This window comes from Protopterus annectens, chromosome 2.part0, assembly GCF_019279795.1.
Source record: "Protopterus annectens isolate FY-2018-M chromosome 2.part0, PAN1.0, whole genome shotgun sequence".
NCBI classification, from domain to species: Eukaryota; Metazoa; Chordata; order Ceratodontiformes; family Protopteridae; genus Protopterus; species Protopterus annectens.
The window spans coordinates 1,750,709,275-1,750,731,289 of NC_056728.1; the positions used below are offsets into that span (position 1 = coordinate 1,750,709,275).

General features: G+C 39.9%; 1 protein-coding gene across 1 annotated transcript in view; it reads right to left on the reverse strand.

Annotated features, from left to right (window-relative positions):
• CCDC30 (coiled-coil domain containing 30) overlaps nt 1-22,015 on the reverse strand; it is a 2,524,512-nt gene that overhangs the window by 1,099,012 nt on the left and 1,403,485 nt on the right. The window contains exon 15 of the mRNA XM_044060442.1: nt 5,584-5,709. Coding sequence (XP_043916377.1) covers nt 5,584-5,709 — 126 coding nt within the window. The remainder of the gene's footprint in view (nt 1-5,583; nt 5,710-22,015) is intronic.

Sequence of the window (22,015 nt, forward strand, 5' to 3'; positions counted from 1 at the left end):
CTGTCATATCTGTCAGGTTTTCTGGGAGCAGCAGGCAAAGAATCAGGGGCCAAACTAGATTCCGAAAAGGCATCATCAACAATGTCTAGTACAGGAGGTATAGCTAAAGGCCTGTGCTGGGGCAGGAGTAAGAAATCCCTAAGCGTCTTTTTTGAATCAGAAAAATCCTGGCTTTCCAAGTGGAAATGCTCCCTTAGAGTATGTAAGGTTTCACCAAAAGAAAAATCCTCTGGAGGTGAAGCAGAGGGAGTAGAGTCCTCTGCATCAGAATCCTCATAAGTAGATAAGGGTAAATCCAGATCATCAGAAGAATCAGAAAAATCAGACTCCTGGTCTGAAGATTCATAAACAACTTCAGTCCTAGGTCTCTTAGAAGCGGGTGGTTGGCTTCCCCTGATTAGAGTTATAAGATATTCAGCCATTTTTATCATTTGTTTTTTAGGCATAGAGGCCTGAGCATACGGCCTGGGTATTGGTTTCCTAGGCATGGTTCGAGGTTTAGGCCTAAATGAAGAAGGAGGCGTCGGTTTAATATGCAAGTCCATAGGCCTGAATACACCCTCAGAAGCCAGTGCCTGCACAGTGGCTCCGGACCCATCCAAGGTAGAGACATCCGCAGGTTCCACAGTTGAAGCATCTCACGGACTCCGAATGGGTCTCAGTAGAGGCCTGCAAATCAGAAGTAGTGGGTATCAGGGGCTGCGAAAGCGCCTCACTGAGTACCGGCGACCTGGCGACTGGCTTAGGAGAAGCGTCGTTGGCAGCTTTGGACCTAGGCGGCCTGTCTCGGTCTTTATCTTTGCGTTTTTTCAGAATACCGGTAGTCGGATGGCTAACCGATGACATTTCTGGATAATTGAACAGAGAATCGAAATATTTAGAGGCGAAAATATACACACGACGGATAGTGCGCCGATTAAATAAGGCACAAAACCAACAGCAAGGTACGGCATGGTCAGGGCCTAGGCAAGGAATACAGTACGAATGAAAATCTTTGTGAGGTATTTGCTTTCCACAAGTAATGCAATTATTAACTTTTACTGACATCGGTAAGGAGCAAGAAAAAGTTTCCCCAACAGGGAACTTAGCTTTAGTTGAAGACTTCGGTTCTGAAACTCAAAAACGAAAATTTCAGGATTCAGCCAACCGGCACTTGCAAACTGCTTCTGCTTTGGGCACCACACGGCAAGAAAGACTGATGTAATGGTGTCGGCTGCATGTTTTATACCCCTGACAACCTGATGTCATGGAAGAAGGGACAGCAACTGATGCACGACCCAAGACGTTGTTAATCAGGTCGACTGAGGGTTACTGCAAGCAGATAACCTTAATGTAATGACTGCAACAGTGAAACATGAAGATCATCATGGGAATTTGATTTAGAAAAACTAGATCTCAATTCAGGGGCAGACTGGATGATCCTAGAAGCCTACTGTTTGAGGTGCTGAGGAAACCAGGTCCAGCTGCTTCCAAGCAGCAAACATGCCATGTCTGCTGCTTCCAAGCTGCAAACATGCCATGTCTAGTATTGGGCTCAGAGAGAAGAAAAACATAGGACTCATCAGCTGTTTTACCACAGTAAGTGCCAACATGCTTCTGACAGATGGAATGAAGAAATATGGCCATTACAAAATAAAATTCATGAGCATTATTCTTTTTCCTGAAGGAAGTGGTGTTAAGCTGGGATACTAAAAGGAAAGAAGGGAATCTCTGCCTTTCCCTCCCTTGGTCTTTGTCTTTACGCTGTCTCTTAACTATCAAGTTTCCCCATTTGTCTACCATTGAAAAGAGGAACCGTCAATCAGGCACTTATCAGTGTTGCTCCTCTTTAGATCCCTAACATCCCATGGCTATCACTACTGTTCTACAATGAAGTGGGGGGATTATGTCACACCTGTTTAACACATGCAGCACCCCAACTACCATTCCAAGCATTACTTGGCAGCTCTTGATACAGCTTGACCAAAAATGGTACAGATACAATCTTTCAGCCTCTGCTAAAAGTCATATGCATAACTGGAGTCAGGCAAATTCTCATTCCCTAGGATGAATCAGCCAAAATCAGTCACTTGTTTCCACCTTCTCCAGCCAGTGCTTCCAGTGTCTGAGCTTCTATGATGTGCAGGCTCCAATCAGAGTTTTATCCCTCTGCACAACACAGCTATCTAAAGGACTCACTGTCTCAGTCAGTGCTGCAGAGACTGCCATTCCTAGTGACTTGATGATGTGTGAAGAACCATACAGAGGAGGAGATTTAATCTTAGTGGCCATCTCTTGTGACCCTCTCCCTCAGAAAGAAAGAAAGGAAAAGGCCAAACTAAGCCTTAAACTCACCCAGCACAAAAAAAAAAACAAAAAAAAAAACAATGACAGGTGAGCATGTAATTGGGATTGTCCTTTAGATGCAGAATAAGAAACAAACAAAAATATATGGCCAGTGTTGGTACTGCATCTAACTGCTGAATCATTTTCTAATGCACTTTTTCAGCGATCTTCCACCACACATTTAACATATTACTGAGTGAGCACAAAAAATATCACAGTAGGGGATGTGGGAAAGGTCCAAATCCTTGCTGATGAGCCGCCAGCCACTATGTTGGTCTTGATGGCAATCAATTTCTCCAATTCAGTCTTCAGGCTCAGAAACACAGTTCAGAGACTATACTGTCAACCCTTTGCTCACATAACAGAGTTGTTAGTTTGCCTGGTAGTTAAAGTGAAAGGGTTGGTCACTCTAGCTCTTGTTCTGAAGCACAGGTACAACAAGAGTTTTCTCCTAACTCATGCCTATTCATTGGTAAGAAGTTGCAACAAATGCTCTTGCTAGAGGGCAAAGACAGATTGTGAAGGATCACAGGCCACTGTGAGACCAACAGAATGTGAATGGATGTCAAACTTGGACTTAAGCAGAGCCCTTGTCGTGAAATTTGTATGCTCTTGCCTAATACCTTTAGATGAACGCTCTGAATGAGCCCTGTATGATGTTTATCCCAGCAGCACTAATCACTAAACAATCCGCAGTAAAAACCAAACGGTGCTGGCAAGAGTTACCTCCAACAACAATAAAATGAACAGTAAAAAACAAAGCAGGAGGTAGCAGCCACGGCTATGTAGAATAACAGCTTTATTAGTAAAAGAGGTGAGCGCTTTTGTGGCACCAGCCACTTCATGAAGTGGCTGGTGCCACAAAAGCGCTCACCTCTTTTACTAATAAAGCTGTTATTCTACATAGCCGTGGCTTCTACCTCCTGCTTTGTTTTTTACCAATCACTAAACAATGATGAAGGGCTCAAGTTACACTTCAGTGTTAGTGATCCCTGGAATCAAACCTTTGCCACCTGCCATAGCTGTCATTTTTGTGCTTCAGTTTCAATGAAAAAAAAAGGCAGCTCTTGCGGTGGTCCTGACTTGTATTCTGGTAATGACAGTTATACATGGAAGATTATGCTTTTCTGGCCCTAAACCAGACTGAGGAACTTACAAAATGATACTAAAGAAGAACATCTGAAATGTTGAAGTAAGTAGAAAGAAATGGGAACCTACTTAGTGCAATCCTCCCTTAACCTAGAATTTAGATGCTGTAAAGTGGACTAATGATGGCTGTTGGAACCAGAAGTGACAGCTTGAGAGGAGAGAGGAAAAATAGGTGCCAAACTCTTCTACCACTACAAAGGACAACTCGAAGTAAGACTGACAGAGTTTGGCTAAAAAATTTACCACCACCACCAATCAGCATCTTAAAGTTATTTGCTAAGTTTAAGAAAGGAGAAAATGGTTTTGCAAGGCCTTTCGTCACAAAATGTGTGTTGGTGGTTATAAATCCAACTAGTATGACAAACAACAGTACAGCAGACATAAAAGACAAGGGTGATGATGTGAATGGTGGGAGAAGCAACCCCCTCCATTTTAAAACCCTAAAAGGGCGTAGTATTCTCATCCTTAGGGGTGGTGAAAGCCACACACACTTTGGCTAGGCTTATAAATGCCCTAGGGCAGATAGCCTAGTACGAACCTATGAACCTATGAAGAATGGTCATATTTCATTAAGTTGTAGCCTGAACGAGCATGGTGGCAAATGGGAGGGAGGTATTGATTTATATGTATGCAGGAAGCAGAATGTCATGTTAGTGTGTAGCAACTTGAGTTTGTAGAAACTGTGGTGAAGACTGCAGAAGCTCATACTTCAGTAGTTACAAGTCATGGCTATGATTATAGTAGGAAGCAGGCAGACAGACGAGTGGCCTAAGATAAGAATGAGACAGTCCGCTAGAATTAGGAAAAAAGGTAGACCCTGTGAAATGTTAGTACTTCTGCCACATAACCAACAGTATGACTTTTAACTGGAAAGGAATTACTGAAGAGCAGTTAAGCAATTGATCTTATACAGTAGAATACAGTTTTTCTGTACCTGTATGTCTCCTTGTACTTGTAAACAATGTCTATGTCTGCTATGATTATGATACTTGTATGCCATTTTTGTTCAAAACTTATTTGTAAGCTTTATTAATCCTGTGTTGAAAATATACATGCACACTTGCAAATGCATAAAATTGCTTATTATAAAGAATTTTGTTATTATTGTTAATCTTTGTTTATTTTTTTTTATTTTTTGTTGACAATACACATACATTTTATACTTGCATAATATTGCTTATTATAATGTTGCTAATCTTTATTTATTTATTCTTGGGAGCTTATCTTCCCCAAGCCTCCACTGAAAGGGGGCATTTTTCGGCCCCAATCAGACCATCATAGGTTCACAGGTGCTTACTAGGCTATTGATCCGTGAATATCTTAAAAAGCCTAGCCTTACATTTCCATGGCAGTTTTTAGTCCTTATATTTTGTATGCAATTAAACCAGAGAGGTGCCAAACAACAATATGTTGGGACATTTATATGTTTCCCCTATATATGAGGGACAGACCTGCTAAACCAGAGGTGAATTTGTTCTTACCCATCCGTTCTTTCAAATTACATTCGAAAAGAGTAAGAAAAGTACTTTGCTTTATCTGGAGTGGAAGACTCTGCCTTAGAAGCAATAATCCCTGTGATATAAACTTATCCATCCAATATTTTCAATTTATTTTGCAAAAGAGATTAAGATCCCTTGAGTGGGTGATTATACCACTGGAGTTGTGAATGTCAAACAGGTCTGACAGAATAGGGTCTGTTGAAGCTCTATACACAAGGCAGACGTCAACTCTCGGTAGCCTGTATGATGCTGAGAAGAGGGCCAAGGCTTTGAGATGATTTGCATAGTTTTTATGATTTAGGACCTTGATTGGGTTGTGGTTATTTAATTTGTGACAATTACTTGGACAGGTACATACCAATAGGGGTGTTATATACAATGATCGGCCTAATGAGTGTTGATTGAACTGGAACAAATATATCCCCTTCAACAAATGAAAATGAAACATATAAATACTGAAGTAGTTTTTCCTCAAAGTTCAACAGTGTATAGTCTGATTATAGAAAATGCGAGCTATACACACTGGTACATCCTCCATCCTACCTATAGACCTACGCATAAAAAGTGAGGCATGACAATTATCTAAATAAAAAAAAACTGTTAGCTGTACCTGTCTCTCTTTTCTTAAAGTGCTTTGTGCCGAATTCAGATCAGATTCCAACTGTTTTCGCCATTCAGCTTCCTCTGTCAGTCTGCTCTCGAGAATTTCCAACTTTTCTTGGCTATTCTTCAACAACTACAAAGTGAGAGAATAAAATCAAACTGCAAATTTGTTCGCACACAATTAACAAATGTCTTCATGTTTCTGCAAACATAAATGGTACAGTAGAGAATAGAGTTCTAACAGACACAGTCACAGAAGATCATATAAAGCAAATCTTGAAAGAAGGACCACATTTACTTTTTTTTTTCCTGTCTTTTCAATCACTATCTTTTTGGCTAGACTTCTCTAGAATTACGTTCCCTACTGTAATGGTGCACCAACCTGGATAACTACCAGCCAATGACTTTCAAGAACAGGTATGCCCTTACTTCATCAGAAGTTCCTCTAAGCAGGATTCATTAACTTCTCAGTTATGAACGAACTTAAAATGTGATAACATGCTAAGAATAGAATAGAAAATGAAGTTTTAAGGAAGAACTATGAGTTTATCCTTCCTGCAGCAGACTAACATCTACTCTTACAATAAGTCCTGACTCTACTGTTCTAATTTGAGCAGGACTACTCAGACATATATCAATAGAATGTGCAGTATATTATAATATGCAAAACAACGGTCTAGGGGGGTAGACATTATGACAAGATAACCCGATGTATGTACAGCTGTTTACCATATTATAAGAGAAGACATGAACTATCACTGTGATTTTTTTTTTTTCTTTACACAAGAGAGTAACACCAACATCCCTTGCATATTAAAGAAAATATGGACCCAGAAATTCAAGGATACAAATGGTATGGTAATCAAGAAAAGTTGGCTTTATTTTCAGATGATACTATTTTGTACTTGAAAAATCCAGAAAAGGACATTTCAGTGTTAAGGAACATTGAGAGTTTCAAGTCTTCAGGATATAAAACCAACAAAGATAAATCAAAGGCTTAAGCCATAAACTATGTACCCACATATGAATTGCTTGAGCAATACTCATAATTATGGGGACATGATAAGGTAAAGTATTTAGGAGTATGGATTAAAATATTTATTTTATGGCAGCTAAGGATATATAGGAAGAGACTAAACAAAAGATAATACAAAAACTGAGAAACCGGAAGCTCTTGTTTATGAATATGGATAGACAGACACAAGCAGTGAAAATGAATTTAGTCCTTTTTTATAACAGGTCAAGCAATTATTTTATAAAACAGTTGAGAAGTTATGGACAATAATAAAGAAATGAAGGAATTTATTTGGGATGACAAGAGAGCAAAAGTTAAGTGAGATAAGTTGATCCTCCCCACAGAATAAGACAGTTTAGGATTAACTGATTTGAAGAGATACTTTCGAGCTACAGTTGAGGTTTACACACATAATGCAAGCTGAAGGTTATAAATCAAAGTGGGAAAGGATGATGAAACTGCCGGGGACGGGGGGTTTAAGAAATCAACCCAAGACTGGATCAGACAGTCAAGAGGAGAAGGGAAATACTTGCATCACACCACCAGTCTCACATAAATCCATTAAACTAGCACCGGCAAAAAACACACATAAATACATGAAAACATACCCAGAGGCTCTAAATAAAAATCTGCAAAACCAACAGAGACCTCCAAAGCAAACAACCAAGCAACCTCCACCCCCCCCCCCCAACACAAACCATGAAACACATACTTCACAAAACCAGTGTGCCATGCAATCACAGCCCTTAAGGCAAAAATAACATACCCAACATACTAGTAATATGTGACTCTATAGTCAGGCACACTGATGTCCCACTCACTAGGCTGAATAAGCAGAAGGTTACTGTTAGCTGCCTGTCAGGTGCCAGGATCCACCATATAACACAAGCACTCAGGTCATTCCAGAACAAGTACAAATATGACTCTGTCATTGTCCATGTTGGTGTGAACGACCTGAGCCATACCTCCCTGGACTACATGAAAAGAGACATGGAAGAGCTCTCTGATCACATAGCCCGAGCCGGTATGACCCTGACCCTGAGTAGCATCCTGCCCTCACCAAGAATAATACTATGGTATGAAGAAAAAATTCTCGATTTCAACAACTGGCTAAGTTTCTGGTGTCATTCAAAGGGGATCCAGTGTCTGTCCACCTGGGATGACATGCTCGACAAGCCACGCTGCTTCGTTAGAGATGGATTGCACCTGTCACCCTTAAGCTTTTGAATACTGGCCAAGGTTCTTGCCACCCCCATAGTGCCTTTTTTAGGCAAGGCTCAAAAGACAAACCCACCGCCGTAAATAGCACAAGTAACAAAAAACTGAGGGTAATGCTACTCAATGGCAGAAGTCTAAACCTCAAAATGCACGCACTCGAGGCACTCCTCAGTATGGAGAAAATCGATATATGTGCAGTAACAGAAACCTGGTTTAAGGCTCCAGAAAGCATCCCAGCACTAGTAGGCTACAACTCATACCGTACATTTCGGCCACAGAACCCAAACTGAAATACAAAAGGCGGGAGCGTATCCATATTAATCATGGATACCCACACCTCTAGGTTAGTGTCACAGCACGATGCTTCGGAGATCATCCACATGCAACTAACAACAGGCAAAACTGCAATTCAAATTGTAGCTTGCTACAGATCACCCACCATGTCCCCGGACCCCCATTCTGCATTTCTGGAAACACTGGGAAACATAAAGGTCCTACCAAACACCCTAATATTGGGTGAATTCAATTATCCAAACATTAACTGGAAGAACTACTCAAGTACTAACTCCCTTGCCCAACATTTCCTAGAATTTATAAACTCAAACGCCCTGGTTCAACTGGTCAACACTCCCACCAGAGGTGACAACATATTGGACCTGGTCATCACCAGCATGGGTGACCGATGTTCCACACCAGAGGTCATCCCATCCATGGTTAGATCTGACCATAAAAAAATCACTTTGGATATCCACATTCCGTCCCCACCCCCAGACAAGGAAACCGCCGTGAAAATTTTTTCAAAAGCAAACTTCATGTTTCTTAAGACCGAGTTGGAAAGTTTCAAAGCCACCATGCTGAAGGATAACGCTGTCCAAGCTGCAAAATCCTTTACTAATGCATTCTACAGGCATCTACAAGAATGCATGGATTGTGCCATCCCAAACAAAACCAAGACTCACTCCTCCAAGAAAAGGAAACCAGTCTGGTGGACTCCTGCCATAAACAAGCTATACAATAGAAGGAGGAAACTAGTACAGAAAAGAGTAAAATCTCAAGAAGGGAAGACATCCCTGATCAGTATCAGCAAGAAACTACGATCCCTCATAAAATCATCCAAGGCGAGCTTTGAAAGAAAAATTGCCAAGGACTCCAAAGATAACCACAAGGCATTCTTTAGCTATGTCAAGAATCTAAGTGGCAATGATCAAATCTGCTTCGGTTAGTGCAGAATGGCACAAAAATACACTGAATCAACAATATCATCACAATCATCCTGCAGACAGTTCAGCAAGCGCACATCCCCCCCCTCTCCCCCCCAGGGCCCATAACATACAAAGAAAGATGTAGAGTCCTGAGGCACACAGGCACTCAGGTTAACAGCTCTCCAAAAAAAAACAAAACAGATGATCAATGACGGTGTCCAGTCCCGGGGTCCCCTATACAAGCTCAAGATGAAGATGAACCCCTCCCCTACACACAAACACAACTCTCACAGGCTACCCCATAGATAGACGTACACATGGCACACTCCACAACTCCTCCCGCTCCACAGAGCACAAACACAGACCCTATTGCCCTATAAGCCTGACTAGCTTGGTCTGCAAGGTTATGGAGCGCATCATCATGGAACTCATTAACAGAGACATTGGGAACCTCCAAACACTGGACCTACCCAGTTCGGCTTTGTTAAGGGCAGATCATGCCTCCTAAACCTGGTGGACTTCTTTGAGACAGTTACCAAGGCTATAGATGAGGGAAAGGTGGTACACACAGCCTACCTAGACCTTGCTAAGGCCTTCGACACCATTCTCCATTCTGGTATTATAGACAAGCTCACCAGCCTGAACATAAACCCCTATGTCACAAGATGGGTTGCCAACTGGCTCACGGACAGAACCCACATGGTGAGAGTTGCAGGCGCTAGGTCCAACTCTAAACCAGTTACAAGTGGCATCCCTAGGGCTCAGTCCTAGGACCCCTCCTGTTCAGCATATACTTCTCAGAGGTACAGGCAAGCACAGGAGGACTATGGCTGACCAAGTTCGCAGATGACTGCGAACTAGGGGCTATAATTGACTCTCCGGCTGACACAGACATCCTCCAAAAGGGTCTCACTGAGACGGATACCTGGTGTCAAAATCATGGCCTCAAGCTAAATGCCAAAAAGTGCATAGTCATCCCCTTTGGAAAAAAACAAAGTACTCACAAACTACCACATAGGTGGTAGTCCCCTAAATACAGAAGACGTAATAAGGGATCTGGGGACCCAAGTAGATAGTAATCTCTCCTTTGATAATCACATTGCCAAAGTGGTTTGAAAATCCTTCTATGTGGCCCACCTAATAACAAAAGGGTTTGCATCTAGATCAAAAGAGGTCATTGTGCCCCTCTGCTCATCACTCATCAGACCCATCATAAAGTACAATGCCCCATTTGGGATGTACCTTCCAAGACACCTGCAACAGCTGGAAAGACCACAGAAGTACCTCACCAAGAGGATCACTGGCCTCAAACAGATGCCCTACGCAGCTCGACTGATGAAATTCCAGCTGTACTCGGTGGCATACCGCCTACTCAGAGGTGATCTCTGCCTGACATACAAGGCCATGTCCAACCCAGAATTGATGGACATGCTCCACCTAAAGAAAACCTTATCCCCTCGAAGCAAATGCTCTAGGGATCTAAACCTCACCAGAACAATAAATAGGACATGCTGGAGGGATAGATTCCTGTCCCAGAGACTTCCTGTGCTTTGAAACAAGATTCCAATCTATATTAGCAGAGCTTCTCGCTAACACTCTTCAAAAGAAACTTTGACATGTGGATGGGAAACAGAAAGTTTACCCCGGGGATCACTTCAGTGACTCTGCTGGACAGAGGCACAGGGAACTAATCTAAGGGGGTGGCGAAAGCCAACACATTCTGGCTAGGCTTATAAATGCCTTTGGGAAGATAGCCTAGTACCTACCTATGAACCTATAAGAAGAGAAGGATTTTGGATGCAGGTCCTTAAGGAGAATAACAATCATACAGAAGATGTTAGTCATTAAGTTGCAGAAAGTATTCCAAGAACTAAATGTAGAAAGTATATTTTCCAAGTCTTTTGGGCTTCTAATACCATGATGGGACTGGACTGCCATTCCTAATTCAAAATACGATTAAAGTTCATGGAATTAGTATTGTTTCAATCTTTGATGTCAGCCAAAAGTGCTCTTCACAGCACCCACAATGTGCCCAGTAATGACTCCTGCAATTTGTATGGGGGTTACATGAATTGGTAACATATCTAAGTACAATTGTAGATTCTTTTTTAGAAGACCCGTTGCTCCTACTACTATTGGAACTGTCTGGGTATCTTTCTTCCACATTGCTCTCGTTTCTGCCTGCAGATCCTGATATTTTATGACCTTGTGTCTCTCTGAACACAAACCACTGTAGTTACTGGGTGTGGTGATTTCAAAGATCAATGCTACTTTTATCATCTTTTCATGGGCCACTACATCTGGTTTTCTAGCATCTATCTTCTGAACTGTTGGTAATGGGGGATCCCACGAGATGTAAACTTCACCATTTTCTATGATGCTTTGTGGCTCATGTTTCCAGTGTTTTTCAGCCACTTCAATACCATAATGTTTGCACAACCCCCAGTACAACAGTCTTGCCACATTATACCTTTCAGTATACAGTCCTTCTGCCATTAATATGTCACACCCAGCAACGAGTTGTGTGACTGTTTTAATTTGGTTTTACCAAATGTACATTTGTCTGCCTCAAATGTTCAATGGACTTTGTAAACCAGCGTGTACGTAGCCCATGATCTTGAGCCGCCAATATTAAACCTTTCATCTCTTGGTTTGAATTCACCTCTCCTTAACCACTCCTGCTCAACATGAGGTTCTTCCAGAAGATTTCTATACTTACAACAATATTTATGTATTTTCCACATTTCTTGCCTTCTCATCTGGTCCTTCAACCTTATATTCTTTTGTTTTTTTGGCACATAAAGTTATTTGCCTGATTTTTATCTACTTCTGATTTGATTTCCATTCCTGCTTGGTGCCGATTTCCTCTCCTCATGTTTCAAGACTTTCACTACGTTTGGGTCTTGTGAGGTCAGCAGATGTGTGTGGAGTTCCATGATTGCAGATCTATACATGTAATCAATTTCAAGGAGGCCCATCCCTCCTTCGCAATGGGGAATATATAATCTTGGTATGCAATGATTTTTATAAATCATTTGGTGAGCATGAAGCATCCTTCTTGTTTTCCTATCTAATGTATCCAGCACGTTTTGGGGAAAGTCAATCACTCCAAAACTGTAAGTTAGGACAGGAACAGCAAATTGGTTTATAGCTTGGATTTTGTTCCTATTTGTCACGCTGTTTTCCAGATTAATTTGTCACGCTGTTTTCCAGATTAATTTAAGTCTTCTAAAGTATTCCTTGCTAAGTTTTATTTGCATTTGTTCATGTTTTATTGTTGATCCTTCATCATTTCCCAAATATTTATACACTCCCTCTTGCTGAAGTTCTTTTATATCACATTCTTGCCCCAAACTGATGTTTTCCTGTTGCTGCAGTTTTCCTGCTTTAAAGGTTGCTTTTGCACATTTATCAAGACCAAATGACGTTCTTATATCATCTGAAAAAGTTGACACTTTGCAGTTGTGCTTTCAAGTTCTTCATCTGATGAGCTATACAGTTTTAAATCATCAACAAAGAGAAGATGAGAAGTCTTTACACTTTGTTTTCTAGGAGCCAATGGCCTAAGCTGTTACGTAAACAGCTTAATGGGTTAAGTGCAAGGCAGAAAAGCCAGCAGTGACAGAGAGTCACCCAGGAATATCCCCCTTTGAATTTTATCCCTAGGATAATAATTTGTCCTTTGTTATGGCTTAATTGCAAAGTGGTCTGCCACTGTTCACTGTCACTGTAATGTAGTTGATCAGTGTAGGGTGTATCTTATACATTTTAAGCACTCTTTTATCCATGAATATGGGATCTTATCAATGTTTTTTTTGTAGTCAATCCATGCCATACTTCAATTCTTCCTCTTTTTATAGTCCTGCACTATGACTAACAACAAATGATCCTTTAATCCATATGACTTTCTTTTATTGCCATTTTGTTCTACTGCCATAATTGAGTTTTCTTCTAAATCACTATAAACAGTGTCAGCATCAATTCCCATATATAGTTTATACATCGTCGGAAAGCAGGTTATTGGTCTATAATTTTTAGGGTAGCTTGCAGGTTCACTCTTAAGTAGGAGCACTGTTTTTCCTGTTGTTAGCCTGGTTGGTGTTTGTTTGGCGTGTGCATATAAATGGTTCTTGGCTCATAGCTAAATCTTCGTTCAAAGATGTTAACACTTTTAACCAAAAGTTAGGTACTGCATCTGGCCAGGGGGTTTCCAATTACTGGCTTTTCTTAACTTTGTTTTAATCTCTCTGGCTGTTACTTCATCCTTTTTCATATCCTGTACCTTTAAACTTCTTAGTCTTTCTTTAACGTCTTTTATCCATTTAGCATCTTTGTTATGTTCCACAGGATCTTCATATATACTTCTCCAAAATGTATATATTTCTTCTTTTTTGGCAGTCTTTCAATTCCTTTTACCTTACTTCCTAATTCTCTATAAAACCTTTTTGGGTCATCAATAAATTGCTTATTTTGTACTTTTCCTTTATATTTATCTGCATATCTTCTAAGTTTTTCCACTTGTGCTGAAATTTTTAGTTTACTTGTGAAAGTACATGATAGAGCCTGGTCTGTTCTAATACTACGCATTGTTTTTATCACATCCATCTTTCTTAATATTTTTGTTGATCTATTCCCTCTTCTATAATCTTCTAACAGTGACATTTCTAGTCTTAACTGCTTTACAGTTTACTCTATTTGATACTTCCATGATGGTATTCAATTTTCCCCTTCCTTTCCCTCACTACCTTGTGTTCTTGTGGTAGAATTTTATCAGTTATTAATTTAGCTGCACAGTAATGTATCCTGTTTACTTTTGTTATATTGCATGGCTCTCTATGGACAGTCCTAATTACTGTGTTCATTTGTTTTATCAGACTTCTGACTTTTTGCATTTTATTGACCTTCTGCAGTCTATTTCTTTCATTGATCTTAACATATCTACCTATGTCTATTAAATCAAGCAACTCTTCTCTTAGCTCTTTTCTTCCAAACTGAAGCACATCCCTTGTTTTCCATTTCCTGTGGCCATTCTACAGAAAGTTCTATAGCATCTTCCTGTGGCACATTCTCTTCAGCTTCATCCTGTGCTCTGTCATATGGGAACTCACTGGCCTATCACTCCTCAACATTGACTGCGTCCGAGTTTCTAAAGTTTCCTGTTCCTTCCCTTGCTGCCTAGCTTCAAGTGAACGTTTATACTGTTTTCCTATGGAAGGCTCCAAAATATTTTTATATGGCACCTCACCAATTGCTTCCTGTTCCACTGGTTTCCCCTTAATTTGGATATCCATTGTTCTGTCCTGTTGTAGTGCTTTCTGAATTAGATTTTCTATACTGAATCCTTCACTTCGTAGGTACTCCATAACCTTAATTTCTACATCTTTAACTTCTCCATTACTAATCTCCTTTTCTACTTTTCCTCTTTGTCTTCTTATTTTTTTGTACTGTAAAGTTTTCCATGTCCGGGTTCCTTTGCCTGTATTCCTCTTCAAATATCTTTGGCGCTGCTCTTTTTGTAATGGTTAGTTCTGCTTTCTCCTTTGCATAAATATTACACCACATTAAATCTCTTTTTCTTTCCCATCTCCATATTTCTTCTTCAGATGTCTCCTGATCTTACTGTTTCTCCTTACTTTGGGGACTCACTCCATCATGTTGTGATGTAGCCTGTGTTCATTTCCTTCACTTTGCAGGCACTCCATAACTTCAACTTCTATTTTTTAACTTCTACTTTACTAATCTTCATTTCTATGTTCCATCTTTGTGATTTTTTTTTTATTGTAAAATTGTTCATATCCGGATGCCTTTGCCTGTATTTCTTTTTGAATATCTTTGGGACTGCCTTCTTTATATTGATCAATTTGGCTTTCTCCTTTGCATAGATATTGTACCATATCAAATCTCTTTTTCTTTCCCATGTCCATATTTCTTTTTTATACTTTCCAAATCTCTCTAGGTTTTGTTGTTTATATTTTCGCACTTCCTCAGATGCTTCTTTTTTCCAAACAGATCAAAGTTTATTGATCTATATACTGTTTTTCACAAATCTGTTGTATTAACAAATACAAATTTTCATTTGAAACTTCTGACAGTTTTTCCTGTGAATGTATTTTTTCTTTCCTTTAATTTCTCTCTGTTGTTTTGTATATTTTGTGTCTGGAAATTCTGGGCTTTTTGCATAACAGTAACAATACATTATTCCTTTCTTGTCATCAATAGTCCACTTTATTGTCTTTACAGCTCTTCTTTGGCATATTGATTTTTGTGAATTTTGTGGACTACTACTTCCTTCTACAATAGGGGAGTCATCCACCCCCTTGGGTCTGACCTGACCACATTGTAGGGATGTTTCCGTATTTTGAGGATTCTACACTGCCATCTTTTCCATTCCTGGCACCAGTGTGCCTACCAGGATTGGGCATTTTTATCCTGAGGGGTTTGCACCCAGCTCTCTTTTTTTTTAATTTAACCTACTTCTGTCCATGATATATGCTATATAAATACAGTCTATATATCAGTGTCATCTTGGTGAGATTTTGTGAAAAACAGGGTCCACCTCACGAAGGTACTCACCAAGACTTGAGGATGAATTCAATTTCAGCAACAATACTCTCCTTTACTTGCTGACTTATTGTCTCTCCATTCGGATATTTTCCAATATGGATTACTATCTGTAGATATATAAAATAGGCAAAAGAGTGCTGGAACTTACTGGAGAAAAACTGACAAAAGAACTAAGGTACAAGAAGCAAATAACTAGAAAAAGAAATGTAAAGGCGTGGGATGACACCAAGCAGAAGTCTGGACTGCAATTAAATGACCACCTTCCCTACCAGGGATTGACAGAGTACAGGCAAACATAAAAGGGCAGAGGTGCTAAATGAAACACTGGCTCTGGCAGAGTTTTTAGTCAAGTCTAGAACAGAAGCTACTATTAAAAAAAGATAATTAGAGGGGCATATAAAACACTAAATGATTACTATAAGAATCAATCAAAAGATATTAGAAAAGATTGGGAAGAGAGACTGGAAAGGCAATTTATAAAGGAACAATGGGAGGACATCTATGTGGCTCACAAGTATACAACAATCTCCAGAAGATTTAGGATTTCTTCTTGCAGACGTTTGCTTAAATATTTTTATACCCCAATCAGACTTCAAATAACTTCCCTCAAGTAGATATCAAATGCTGGAGATGTAACAGAAAAGAAAAAGGTAACTGGGAACATGCTTTTTGGAAATGTAACAAGTTCACAGATTTCAAAATTCCCTGTGAAGACTGGTAGAGATGGAGCCTAGTCAAATAGAATTTGATACATAATTCTGGCATTTGTAAATATAAATGTCAAATACAGGCTTGTTTTTCTTAAATGAAAGAAAACACTGTAAAATGTTAAACTTCAGGACTGTAGCAACATTGCTATCTGCTGTAAGGAAAACTAAGTCAAGCATTTCAAATCTTTCTTTTGAAGTTAAAATTATTTCAAAAATAGCCTTTGATCTGTAGAGCTTGGAGTCAATGAGCTAGCACATTCTTTCTATTGTTTTAACTTAAGGAATAATTACTAGAGTGTACATGTGAAATGTCTTTTATTGTGGTAGCTTCCTGAGCAGGTGTTAGCTTGCTAAATAATGTAGTCTTTTGGCCTGGGAACTCCAGGCTAAGTGTCAATGAAATGATGTAATGGGAACTAAATGATATTGATGTAATCTGGGAGGGTCTAGCAGAAATGTTTGTTAGTGATTTTAAACATTATTGCTCAGAGAGAGACTGTAAGTATTTTGATCTTGGACATCTAACTCAGCACTACCTATGCTCTACATGTATAAGTTATTTTATAGGTTCATAGGTAGGTACTAGGCTATCTGGCCGAAGGCATTTATAAGCCTAGCTGGAATGTAGAGAAAACTGCAAGGAACCACCATGATAGGTATAAATAATTTATTTTAACAAGAGAAACAAGCGCTTTCACGCACCACCATGGCGCGCTTCATCAGGTTACATTAATCAATTAAAATTCAGCCTTTAAATATAAAAACACACTTCCAATAATCCAATTTGAGCCATCAATTAAAATAACCAATTAAACCATTTAAAAGGATATTACCAAAATAGCATCAGGTTTGAGTAAGCACAGCTATTTTAGCATGCATAATATTTTTTATAACTGTTTCGGAAACAGCAAGATATTCCATCAGCATAGGCAAGCATTACATTCAGGTTATGTATCTCAAACTAAACATTAACATAATTTCATATCTCAAAATCAATTCATAAATCTACCTTTTTTGTTGTGTTATTAATATTATAAACGCTATACTAATACAAATAAAAATAAAGAATAAATAAATCACCAATTGATCATGACAATACTTGTGTAATACCTAATATAAAACAAGTTATCATCAACCATAAATATTAATTCATTTACATTATTATTGCCATCATGTTATGTACAATATTTAATATTTATACTATTATTACTATTATTGTTAATATAATGCTTTTATTATGTTATAAATACTATAAACATGATACCAATATAAATGAAAAATAAAATAAAAGAACCATCCATTGTGCCATGACAATACTTATAAAATGCTAAATATAATACATGTTCTCATCAACCATTTGTATTCATTTATTTATTTATTTATGCAAAAAATGAATAAACTAACAATAACTGATCTAAAAAATCTAAAAAATAATAAAATAAAACGAAACAAAACATGAAGGGACGAGGTAGGTGACTCATCTATCTCCTAATAAAGCTGGTCGAATACTTTTTGTTTGTTAGTGATTTTAAACATTATTGCTCAGAGAGAGACTGTAAGCATTTTGATCTTGGACATCTAACTCAGCACTACCTATGCTCTATATGTATAAGTTATTTTATAGGTTCATAGGTAGGTACTAGGCTATCTGTCCGAAGGCATTTATAAGCCTAGCTGGAATGTGTTGGCTTTCGCCGGCCCCTTAGATTAGTTCCCTGTGCCCCTGTCCAACGGAGCCACTGAAGTGATTCCTGGGGTAAACTTTATGTTTCCCGTCCACTCGTCAAGGTTTCTCTTGAAGAGGGTTAGCGAGGAGCTCTGCCTAAAGTAGACTGGAATCTTGTTCCAGACCATGGGAAGTCTCTGGGACAGGAATCTATCCCTCCAGCACGTTCTATTTATTGTTGTGGTGAGGTTTAGATCCCTGGAGCATGTGGCTCGAGGGGATATGGTTTTCTTTAGGTGGAGCATGTCCATCAATTCTGGGTTGGACATGGCCTTGTATGTCAGGCAGAGATCACCTCTGAGTAGGCGGTATGCAACCAAGTACAGCTGGAGTTTCTTCATTCGAGCTGCATAGGGCATCTGCTTGAGGCCAGTGATCCTCTTAGTGAGGTACTTCTGTGGTCTTTCCAGTTTTTGCAGGTGTCTTGAAAGGTACATCCCAAATGGGATATTGTACTCTATGATTGGTCTGATGAGTGATGCATAGAGGGACCCAATGACCTCTTTTGATCTGGATGCAAACCCTTTTGTGATTAGGTGGGCCACATAGAAGGATTTTCTAACCGCATTGGCAATGTGATTATCAAAGGAGAGGTTACTATCTACTTGGGTCCCCAGATCCCTTATTACGTCTTCCGTATTTAGGGGGCTACCACCTATGTAGTAGTTTGTGGGTACTTTGTTTTTATAAAGGGGATGACTATGCACTTTTTGGCATTTAGCTTGAGGCCATGATTTTGACACCAGGTATCCGTCTCAGTGAGACCCTTTTGGAGGATGTCTGTGTCAGCCGGAGAGTCAATTATAGCCCCTAGTTTGCAGTCGTCTGCGAACTTGGTCAGCCATATTCCTCCTGTGCTTGCCTGTACCTCTGAGAAGTAAATGTCGAACAGGAGGGGTCCTAGGACTGAGCCCTGGGGAATGCCACTTGTAACCGGTTTAGAGTCAGACCTAGCTCCCGCAACTCTTACCATGTGGTTTCTGTCTGTGAGCCAGTTGGCAACCCATCACATGATGTAGGGGTTTATGTTCAGGCTGGTGAGCTTGTCTATAATACCTGAATGGGGACTGGTGCTGAAGGCTTTTGCGAGGTATAGGTAGGCTGTGTGGACCACCGTTCTCTCGTCGGTCTCAAAGAAGTACACCAGGTTTAGGAGGCATGATCTGCCTTTAACAAAGCCGAACTAGGTAGGGTTCAGTGTTTGGAGGTTTCCAATGTCAATGTTAATGAGATCCATGATGATGCGTTCCATAGCTTTGCAGACCAAGATAGTAAGGCTTATAGGGCAATAGTTCCCGGGGTCAGTTGTGACACCACCTTTGTGAAGCGGAATAATCGTTGCTGTGCGCCACTCTGTGGGCACGTAGCCTGTGGAGAGGATGAGTTTAAACAGTGTGTTTAGGTGAGAGGTTATTTCATCTTTGAGCTCATGTAGGACGCAGCCTGGGACACCATCTGGTCCCATTGATGCTGTGTTTTTGGCTTTGGAGAGGGCTGTTTTAACCTGAGTGTCTGAGATTTCAGGGGCACTACATTCTTCTGGTATAGTTATGGGACCTTTTGGGAGTGAGAGGGGGGTGAAGTTTGCACTGAAGCTGTCTGCCAGGATGTTGGCTATATCGGTCGGTTCAGTGTATTTTGTGCCATTCTGTACTAACTCCGAGCAGATCTGAGAATTGTCACTTAGGTTCTTGACATAGCTAAAGAATGCCTTGTGGTTATCTTTGGAGTCCATGACAATTTTTCTTTCGAAGCTAGCCTTGGATGATTTTATGAGGGAATGTAGTTTCTTGCTGATACTGATCAGGGATGTCTTCCCTTCTTGGGATTTTACTCTTTTCTGTACTAGTTTCCTCCTTCTATTGTATAGCTTGTTTATTAGAAGTACGTTTTCTTGTAGTAACAGCTGGGAATGAGAAAAAGGATTAGACTAAGTGTTTTTCTGTTATGTCAAAACTGTACTACTGAATTATTTTAAGTTTATGTGTGATCTCTGAACTCTTGAATGGCACTGTGTTGTAGTGCTATTGTCTTGTGTTTTTAGTATTTATTATTAAATATTTTTAAACCTTTTCAACTGTGGCTGGTTTATGTAGAGATACTTTAAGCTCTAGAGTACATTGCATATTTATAGAGTTTACTGTCTAAGCCCTTCCAATAAGCCTTGGTTGCTTAGTTACACTACTATTGGATAATAATATTGCACAATAATTATTGGACATCCTTTTAAGGGCCTTTGGGTAGCTGATAATTATTAGCTGGTGGTGGCAGTAATTACTACCATATAGTCTGGGTATAGGGGCACAACTGTAAAATCTGTGTCAGCCTTTCCCAGGAGTGTCTGTGAAGTTGTAAAATACTTATCTCAAAGTGTGTGTGTGTGTGTCAGATATTTGGGCAGGGACACACAGTACTGGTTGGACACTGAGGGTACTGGAGATTAGCTTGCCAGCTAGGCTGAGATCTGGATCCTATAGCTGTGTCCGTGGGGAGTCTTATTGGGGAGCTGGGGAGCAAGGGAGAGATCAGCCCCAGACTGACTGTGATCTCAGTGTGCTCTTAAGGGAAATTGCACTTTACTGTGTGTATTTGTTATCCTTTTCTCCTATATGAGATGCCCTCTCTGGTGTTAGTGGTGAGGATTGAGGCTCCTTGATTGTTGGGCCAGGGCATGGGCATCACATTCCCAATAGAGTATTTTATCAGAAATGTAAAGGGAGCAAATGGGTGTAACTAAAAAAAAGCTATGTTCTCACCATAACGTTCCATCTGTGTTGTCCATTTTCATTCCTCCTCAACCTGTGGGTTCAGTTCTGATCCTCCAAACCGGCTTGGCCGCTACAATAGCTCGTGGGAACCAAAAACCTCTCAAGCTCATCCCTTACCCACTATGCAACCATCTCAATTACCTCAGACTGAGTTTGCTGATAGAAACAGACAAAAATGCTTTCACGGAAACTATATCTGGAACTGCAAAACTATACCAAAAGGGTAACAAATCTATCAATCATCCATTCTTCCAGAAATTAAGGGAAGGGGGCTGGAGGGTGGGGAGTTGAGGAAGAATGAAAATGGACAACACAGATGGAACATTATGGTGAGTACATAACTTCTTTATCTGATGTTGTCAAGTTTCATTCTATCAGAGTCCCCAGCTACCTTATATCCTGTGTGGACTCTAGGATGGATATTCCTAAGCACCACTGAGATGAATGATGCTGTAACCTTGGAGACCAGATCCAATTTATAATGAGTAACAAAGGTATGAACCCAAGTTGCTGCTGCACAGATATCATCCATGGAAGCTCTACACTGGAATACAACTGAAGTTACTTCAGCCTGGTTGAATAGGCTCACAAGGGTTTCAACAAGGGAATGTGTGATTTGGAATAAACAAATGAGATACAAGCAGTGAGCCACCTGGCTAATGTCACTTTGTTCACAGATTTTCCCAATCTGGTATGCAAGAAGGAAACATAATTGGTCTGACTTCCTAAAATCTTTTGTTCTGTGAAGATAAAATCTTAATTGCCTGCAAACATCTAGCAAATGTAAACAATATTCGCCTTTGTTAGAGAAGTTGGAGAAAAATACTGGCAGGCTAATATATTGGTTGATATTGGTGTCTAAAACCACTTTAGGAAGAAGTGAGGGGTTGGTTCTGAGCGAGACTGTATCTTGGTGAAAAAAACAGGTAAGGTGGTTTAGAGGATAGGGTTTGAATCTCTGAGATCCTTCTAGCAAAAGTTACTGCCACTAAGAAAACAGTTTTCCAAGACATGAACTTGAGATTGCAATCATTCACTGGCTCAAAGGGGGATCAAGTGTTTGCTTGCAACACCAAATTCAGGGCCCAAGGAGGAGTAGGATCTATACAGAGCAGTTTTAAAAGAAGAGTACCCCTCAAAAATGCTTTACAAAGTTTGTGAGATGCAACTGCAGAGTCTTGATAACCAGTACGAAAGTTGGATAATGCTGCAAATTGGACTCTGCTCGTGGAAGCT